Raw genomic sequence first — 9,400 nt, forward strand, 5'->3', positions numbered from 1 at the left:
AATCCTATAGATGTCCCAACATAAAAGATTATTTCTGCGTATGATATAATCTTCTTCAATAAAATATCTTTGATATAAAAAAAGAATTCACCTGTTTTCAGTCATATCCATCCTGAGGAAAAGAATGCTTTATGTATGAGAATATTTTACTCTGGGATAATATTTTGGAGAATTAGAAATGGGTAGTTATGCCACTCTTACTGTTCCGATAGCCAAGAAACAGGCTTTCTTTGAGCCCATGGATGGTACTCTGAAGAATTTGAATCAGCTGGTTCAGAAGTTATTGTGTGGTTGTGTAAGTATGTTGCTGTCCAGGCTGAGTGAAAGCTCTGTGGCTGGAGCAGTGATCTGATCCTAGCATCCACATGGGCAAGGCAATATAAAAACCCTTAGAATATTATAAGTTTGTCAGATTTATTTATACCTGGATATATTGCATATTACATTCTTTGTTATTGCAAAATATTTACTGTCTTCATGATGAGGCTCTTTGCTAAAAAAAATTAAAAAGGAATGGGAATGTGGCCCCCCCACCCGAAAGCATACAGTAGTGGGTGTGGATGCTTAGATAAAATGTTGCAGACTTTTGGGGCACCTGCCTGACCCCGTCGGTGAAGCCTCCCACTCTTGGTTTGGCTCAGGTCATGATCTCAAGGTCGTGGGATCAAGCCCCTTGTGGGGCCCCAAGCCCAGAGCGGGAGTCTGCTTAGGATTCTCACCCTCTCCTTTCCTCTCTGCTCCCCTCCCCCACAACCCATGTTCGGTACCTTTTTGCATGCTCTAAAATAAATAAATAAAATCCTTTAAAAATGTTGCAGACTTTAGATATTTGGCAATTTATATGAATTAATCAATCAAATAAAGGTCAAAGCAATTTAAATGTGTATTTTTATGTGATGTCAAAAAATACATTCTCTTTGATTATCTGACCCATTATATCCACCAAGAGTTATAGGCTTTATATATTTAAATAATTTTATTTATTTATTCATTTGAGACAGAGAGAGAGAGAGCAGGAGCAGTGGGGAGAGGCAGAGGAAGAGGGAGAAGCAGACTCCCTGCTGAGCAGGGAGCCCGATGTGCGGCTCGATCCCAGGACCCTGGGATCATGACCTGAGCTGAAGGCAGACACTTAACCATCTGAGCCACCCAGGCGCCCCGGGTTTTATATATTTAATTAGGTAATTGAGTATGATGTGAAGACTTGATGCTACAAAAATTTGTGTTTTTTGTCATTACTGGGGTTTTGGGGTTTTGTTGTTTTTAATGGGGTACATTTTCTGGAATCTATCTAAAACGAGGACTTTTAATTGCAATCAGTAGATGGCAGAATAATATCAATCCCTAGAAAGTGATTGCTCAGAGACTGTTACAAGAAAATAGAGGAATGAACCTATTTTTCATGCATTTGGTTAAGGAACACTTCACCAGTTCTGCACTGTGAACAATTTAATGAACAAAAGCAAGAATATCTCTCTTTAGCAAAGAAATTAGAAAACTACAATCACCCCTATTAAAATCACCTACAAGACACGATGACTTGTGTCACTACTATAATTTCGCTGCAAGTATTAACCAATGTTTCAAGTTATGATACAAATCATATGAAACAAGGTTTTTATACTATGCAGATAATATGATTCGTTAAGGTGAAAACACAGGAGAATCCACCCAAAAATCTGGTACGAATCAATGGACTGATGTTTCATCCAAAAACTTAAGAATCAATGACAGTGATGATGACAAAAAACCAACATGCTAAAACCATGCCATTTCCTACTACCGCTGCAATAAAGTTTGGAATACAATGTGAAAACAAAATCTCATTCAAAACAGCAATCTATACCAAAGACAACATGAAGAAAAGGTCATTGGAACTGAAGAAAGAGACCCTAAATGACCCATATAAGATTTTATTGTAGGGGCACCTGGGTGGCTCAGTCGTTAAGCGTCTGCCTTCGGCTCGGGTTGTGATCCTGGGGTCCTGGGATCGAGCCCCACATCGGGCTCCCTGCTCGGCGCGAAGCCTGCTTCTCCCTCTCCCACTCCCCCTGCTTCTGTTCCCTCTCTCACTGTGTCTCTCTCTGTCGAATAAATAAATAAAATCTTTAAGAAAAAAAAGATTTTATTGTATGATTTTAAAAAGCATAAAATTTCAGTGAGAAAGTAAAAATCATTCAAAAAGTGGTGATGGGACAATTGGGATAGTAATTTGAAAACATACATTAGATTTTATGCTAGAAGTCTAGTGAAAAGTGACATTCATAACAGTAATATAAAATACTAAGATAATTATACCATATCATGGTGTGAAAAAAATACACAGGAAAATATTAAAAAATGACAATGGAAAAAGTAATTTCAATACATTACCAAAAAAGCCTTGCAAATTAAGACATATACTCAAAGAAAAAAGATGGGAAAATACCGTAAGCAGAGACTAATATTAATGTGAAAGGAATTTTTGGAAAATTTATTTTAAAGGGGGCGCCTGGGTGGCTCAGTCGATTAATCATCTGCCTTTGGCTCGGGTCATGATCCCAGAGTCCTGGGATCAAGCCCCACATCGGGCTCCCTGCTCCGCGGGTAGCCTGCTTCTCCCTCTCCCACTCCCTCTGCTTGTGTTCCCTCTCTGTGTCTCTGTCAAATAAATAAAATCTTTAAAAAAAAAAAGAAAAAAGAAAATTTATTTTAAAAATTCATGTTCACTTCAATCAGAAAGAAGAAAAGCGATTTGAACAAGAGATAAGCAGTAAACGCTCCCTTAGCAAGTTAAGAATTGGCACTGATAAAGCAATTGGATAAAGTACGAGAAATATGACATCAGTACTATGTAAAAAAAATGCAAAATTATCACTAAAAGTTCAAAATGCAAAAAGATGGACATATTTGACTGCATTAAATGGAATGGGTGAAGGTAGTCAAAAGGAACAAACTTCTAGTTATAAGATAAATTAGGATGTAACATACAGCATGTGACTAGTTAATAATACTGTTGTATATTTGAAAGTTGCTGAGAGTAAATCTTAAAATGTTCTCATTCCAAGAAAAAAATTTGAACCTACGTGTGGTGATGCATATTACTTACACTGATTGTGGTGATCATTTCACAGTATATATATATATATATATATAACACACACACACATATATATGTATCAAATCATTATGTTGTGAACCTTGACTAATACATGTCCATTATATCTCAACTATATGAGTAGCCCTGCCCCCATAAAAATGCCATAAATTGAGAAAAAAAGTCTTTGCAGCAAATAAGACATTTAAAGCAAAAGACAGGAACAAATGATTCACAAGTGAAGAATGCACATGCTCAATAAACAAAAATTTCAGTGTTGTAATAAAAAATATATTAACTCAAAACAAGAAAACTAGAATGGTAAAGATTTCCTTCGAAATAATCACTAAACACATTCTGCTGGAAATGCATATTGGCACACTCTTGGAATATTTTTCAAGAGCCTACACTATTTGACTCAGATTTTACTTCTTTAGAATTTATCAGAGTCAGACATGGACAGAATTTTATGTAGGAATATTAAATCTTGCTCAACTTATAATGATGAAAACTTAGGGTATTTAAATATACACTCATAGGGAAATGGAAAAAAATATGAAGGTACATTCATGAGTGGAAAATTGTACAGACATTTAATACTTTCTAAGAAAAATAACCTACGAAAATCATTAAAACTAAAGTAAAAAATTATGATGCAAAATGCCAACTTTATTAGTACCAACTATCCTTTACTAAATGCTTCCCTGCGCATATCTTATGCTAATCACTTTGTAACATTCTCTACTTGTAATTCTGATACAGATACAACAATTATTAACACTCACCTTAATGCCATAGACAAAAGGGTAAAGTTTAGCTTTGAGAGCTTACCTACCCCAGGGTTTTTCAGTTAATAACTGGTTGAGCTGTGGATAGGCCATTGGCTTTATTTCTCTTGGTGGTATGTTTCTGTAGTTTTGAATTAAATGTTCTATAGGAGCATGTTTTGTCTTTATAATTCAAAACATGATTGAATGTGTTTGCTTTACGGGTAAATTACAGGAATTCTGTTGGCAAGAAGGGAAAAAAAAGAAGTAAGGATTTGAGTAAAAATAGAATGTTTTTCTTAATGCACATGTATTTGATAATTAGGAAAAAAGCACATTATTTTGTAATATATACATATTTTATAAAGCCTGGAGAAAAAGTCATAATGATAGCAGTGTATGTGTTTCAAAGTTGGATTTATTTCCTTTTATCATCCAGATTTTAGGTTAGGGTCTAGCGTATTTGAAAAATATTTGACAAATGTCTGTACCTATGTATATGCATAATATACCCAGTATTAACAGAAGTTACCCTTGGCATTTGGAAATCATTGGTAATTTACACTTTCCACTTTTATTTTCCTGTACTTTGTATAACACAATTACTTCTATAATCAGAAAACTAACAAACATTAATTTTGAAACTTAGAAAAATAAAAATAATAAACATTAAAAAATATCTAATGTGTTTGCAGTTTCTCCTTTTTTTCTAGTCTTAATTTTCTGTAAGAAATTATTAGCCTATGAAAATAAAGTCTCTTTCCAGTCATTTCAAAGCCACTGAAAATTTCTTTATCTATAAGCAAGGAATTCCAGATATAATTAGTAGCATCAGCATATCATCAGTCAGCTACTCTGTGACTGCCAAGACAGCTGTCCACTACAGAAAATTCTAAAAGGGTGAGAGGTGGAGCATGTGAGGCTGGAGGTAGGGGATATAGGTATAATTACCTTATCTGGTTAAGCAGTTTTTAGCTAGTTACAAAGCAACAGAGTCAACTGTAATAGAAGGCAAAAACCTTTTTTCAACAAGGCAAAGAGAAAAGCCTGTGCAGAATAGAAGGCAAGCAGGGCAGTATCACCTCAGCAGGTCAGAATTAGCACCAAGAGTAATACATCAGTACTATGTAAAACAAACAAACAAACAAAAACAAAACAAAAAACCATAGCAGAATTATCCCCCAAAGGTCAAAATGCAAAAAGATGGACAAATTTTATCTCTAAAATTAACTGAATGGCCCTGTCTTTGTAAAACTGTAATAGATTGAGAAAAAGAAATCAATGCAAACAAATGCCAGTTAAATTATATTTATTGTACAAAGAGACCCTATAACTTGGTATGAAAAAACAAAGCAAGTCCAATAGGTATCACAAGGGTAAAGGACATGAACATTCAAAGAGGAAACACAGCTACTCAAAAAACACAAATATTTAACATCATTAATAAATGATTGGGATGCCATTTCTTGCTTACTTAATGCACAAAGTTAACATCAATTTCTACTTTTTCTATTTTCTAAATGTACTCAACTGTGCTATTTTTAGTAATAAAAAATTAGTCATTTAAAAAAACATAGAAAGTATGAAATTTTCTGCCAAGGCAGAAATCATAAAAAGCATTCAAATGAATCAACACTTGTATGAGCAGTTAAGGTTCAGATCCCTGGAAGCCAATTCCTTTTGTCTGGGTTCCTGAGTTTTATTATGGGATTGTCAATAAAGAGAAGACTGTTCCTGATTTATACTATGACAATCTCCCAAGTGTAGGGATATACTTATATGTATGCAAATATGTAAATTTTTCTTCAGGTAGGCAATTATTCCAGGAAAGTACCTCTCCAGAATCACTCACTACATACAACTCCCATTTGCTGAAAGGGTCTCATTAAGATCTCCCCATACGATTCGCAACCAGTAGGGATGCCCTTGATATTTGAGAGGCTGAACATCTACTTTAGTACTGCCTGAAAAACAGCAGTGTCCCAGGCTTTCTGTAGCTGACTTCTTAGGGAATCTGAAGTTGGTCCTGTTCTTTAGACATAGCCAAAAGGACATCTGTTCTGATTTGATACAGAACTGAGTATTACTTCCTGCTTGCTCAGATCATATAGCCTTGAGGCAGATCACACAAAGCTCAGGATGCACACGGGCTAGAGCAACCACCCCAAATCAAATGATCATGTTAGAATGACTAAGTTGGGACACTGAACTTAAAATCCTATAGCTTTGTTCAGCATATTTCTTTCTTAGCTTTCCTCATATAAGTTTTACTGAACAAAAAGGCAGAAAATAGCAGACCTTACTTAAACTTACTCAGCAAAATCAATTCTCAGAAACCCGAACTCTGCTAAATAGCCTGTATGAAAGCAACTCTATAGAAAACAATACACAAGCAGAAAAAGTAGTTATGTTTCATCTGAAATAACAATTTAGTCAAATGACAGATTTGGTAGTCAATTTAACGTTTTAGCCCTTATCTATCTCAATTTAGTATGACTCCATAGATACGTGTTTTCTGGTACTGAAGTCCCGTTTGAATAGAAATAGCTGCTAGGTAGAAGAGAAAAAATCAATTTAAAAACAATTTCCCTATAGCTGAAATACCAAAAAACTTAAAAATTATATGTGTATGTGTAGGGATGTATGAATGTATATACATGTCTGTAATGTACGTACATACTTATATTTTCTCTCTCCCTTTCCCTCTCTCCAGAGAGAGATTAAAAAAACCCTGACTTAGGGCTATACTGTTTATTTCTCCTAAGAAACTTCACATATTCTGAATGCACTCAATCTGGTGAATTGGCAACGATGTCAAAAACTACATGAAAAAAGGGAGGTAGGTAATAATATCTGGCGACCTTTTGTTTATCTTAGGTCAGAGCAGGCAGCCTCCCTTTGATGTTTTGTAGTCAAAGATGAAAACTTGCAGCTTTGAAGCATAATTAACGTAACTATACATTTACTACAATCACCTACAATTTGACTTACACAACACCACAAGCACACCTAAAACATTTTTCTACGTATCTTTTTACATTTGTTAAAACAGCTGGCTATGTTGAATACATTTTCAGAATACATTTGTTAACCATATGATAAACACAGAGCCAAACAATACAAATAACATCAATTACCATTTTTCTAATAACTGTACCAATCATTATAAGAAGATACAACTGAAGGGAAAGTGTGAGATCATCCATGATGCACTGCAAAGGTACTACATTTTCATCCTACGAATGATCTGAAGGTGCTGAAAGAGGTGATTCTCTAGAAGGTGACCCAGGGTTTTCCTCGGGTGGAAAAACTGTGAGAGTACAAGCTCGAATGCCCCCAAGTGACTCTGGAAGGTCAAAAACTTTATGCCACTCATCCTTTTCTGGGTCGTATTTCTGGACAATTTCTACCATACAACGATTATTCCAAGAATATCCACCTACAACATAGATTTTATTTTCAAAGACGGCAACTCCAACATCACTCTGACCTCTTAACATAGCAGCAATTGGTGTCCACTGGTCAAGGGTTGGTGAATAGTATTCACAGCTTAGAACATCATCATAGTCACTTGTTCCTCTGAAGTGATTGCCGCCAATGACATAGAGCTTGTCTCCAACTGTACACATGCAGTGCAGACCTCTGACTGTCGTCATCGGAGCCTTCTGTGTCCACTTGTCTGTATCTGGGTCAAAACACATGAGCTCGTTTTGGAACGTGTCATGAGTAATTCCTCCTGAAATATACATTAGGCCTCCATACACTGTTCCAGCATGGCCATAGTGGGGTTCGCTCATTTTTGCAACATAGCTCCACTCATTCATCCTTGGGTTGTAACATTCTACTGTGGCCAGTTCACCAGCTGCACTTCGCCCACCAACAGCATATAAATGTCCTTTGAGGGCACTCAAGTGGAAAAATGTGCGCTTTTCATTTAATGATGCAACCTGCATCCATTTATTATAACGAGGATCAAATCTGAAAACTGTGTCAACAGCAGTCTTGCCTTTCGTATCATAATTACTCTGACCACCAACTACATAAAGAAAGTTTCCAATGACAGCAATACCATGCTGATAACGAGGAGCATCCATGGGGGCTAGAGATCTCCATTCTTGTGCCCTTTCATCATACATCCGCAATTCTTTACTGACAACCAGCTGCTGCCTCAAAACTCCTCCTAATGTGACCAAGTGTGTCGAGTCAGATCGAATGGCAGTTCTATCCGACTGCATCACTGGCTGCATATATGGCATCATTTGGTAATTGCTAGCTTCTAAAAGCAAATTCACACAGGTATTGTCTGTTCTCATGAAATCTACTGTCTGCACGTAATTGATGAGATCCTGGGGTGTCATCAATGGAAATCGAATATTCTTCATTAATTTTGCAGCATAATCCATCCGAGGGTCTTCCAACCTTAGCCAGCGACAGGCAGCCTTGAAGAGCTCAAGTTCTGTACAGTGCTTAAGACTATTACTAGAAAGCACAAAGGCAAGCCGTTCAAAGGGGAGTTTCAGAAACTCCCCAGTACTCAGTAATGCAGGAAAATTCTTCAGGATGAAATTATTGACATATTTATCCACTTCAATAAGATTGTAAGTGTTAGCAATTCGTCCAACTTCAACACAGTTATCTAAAGAGACTCCTGAAATAAGAAATACTTTACAGAAGTCCAAAACAGGTAAAATCTGTAAAAAGCTGGCAGCTTCAAGTGTGTCCTGGAGATTGTCCATGTTAAGAGAAAGTTTTGCGGTATAAATGAAGTCAATTATTTTCTTCAGACCCACCTTGTTCACCCCATGAAGCTTAATGCACATTAAATCTTGCTCTTTCATTCCCCCTGTGAACATCGCCTTGAAATAATCACTAGCGGACGCCATCATAGCTCTGTGAACGGGGAAGATTTCATCTCCGTCACCTGGTACCAGGGTCACATCACAAAGCAAACCTTCTATCCTAAGCTGATCAAAGCCTTGCAATACCACCGAACTGTGAGTATTGCTGGTAAAAAAACGTGTGGTTCCCGCCTTGCAAGGCTGCAAATGGGCGGAGACGCCCATTTCGCCGTTACCAAGGGACACTTTCATGTGAAAGCCCTCCTCTGGCACAAAGATCTGTGCCCGGGCACGACGTTATAACCTGAAAGCTTTCAAGGAAACGGGGCGGTCCGAAGCGCAGGAGAGCTCGCCTTCCTTATCAAGGGCAAGCAGTCACTGTGGCACCCCTCACAACACACCAGTCATCCACGGAAAATTGTTCGATAGCAGGACCACAAGGGCTGTGGACCTCAGATCTGATTATTATGCAGATGATTCACCAGAAGGCGGTTAAGTGACCCGGTTCACCTGGTCAGGCCTGCGCTGCCGCTGCTCCAGCAGTTCCGCTCCGGGCCAAGGGGGAGGCGCCGCCACGTACTGCGGCTCGCGAGGCGGCGAGGCCGGCCACCTCAGCGAGCGGCCCGCTGCGCCCTCCGCTGTCACAGGAGCGTCGCCGCCGCACCGGCGACTGCGTTGGGACGACGGCCTGGAACACGGGCCTGGCTTGGGCCTGGGCC

The 9,400-nt window shown here is 37.9% G+C and overlaps 1 protein-coding gene across 1 annotated transcript; it reads right to left on the minus strand.

The window, feature by feature from the left end:
- Nucleotides 1-5,135: 5,135 nt before the first annotated feature.
- KLHL9 (kelch like family member 9) lies at nucleotides 5,136-9,193 on the minus strand. Its single transcript, XM_045882488.3, has one exon. It carries the CDS (start codon nucleotides 8,931-8,933, stop codon nucleotides 7,080-7,082), a length of 1,854 nt encoding a protein of 617 aa, XP_045738444.1. The 5' UTR covers nucleotides 8,934-9,193; the 3' UTR covers nucleotides 5,136-7,079.
- Between the last annotated feature and the right edge of the window lie 207 nt (nucleotides 9,194-9,400).

This window comes from Mirounga angustirostris, unplaced genomic scaffold, assembly GCF_029215605.1.
Source record: "Mirounga angustirostris isolate CCGP_5_RB_7025 unplaced genomic scaffold, mMirAng1.0.hap1 SCAF_15, whole genome shotgun sequence".
NCBI lineage: Eukaryota > Metazoa > Chordata > Mammalia > Carnivora > Phocidae > Mirounga > Mirounga angustirostris.

Excerpts from the sequence above, each read along its gene's own strand:
- KLHL9 (XM_045882488.3), bottom strand. The coding sequence starts at position 8,933 with ATGAAAGTGTCCCTTGGTAACGGCGAAATGGGCGTCTCCGCCCATTTG.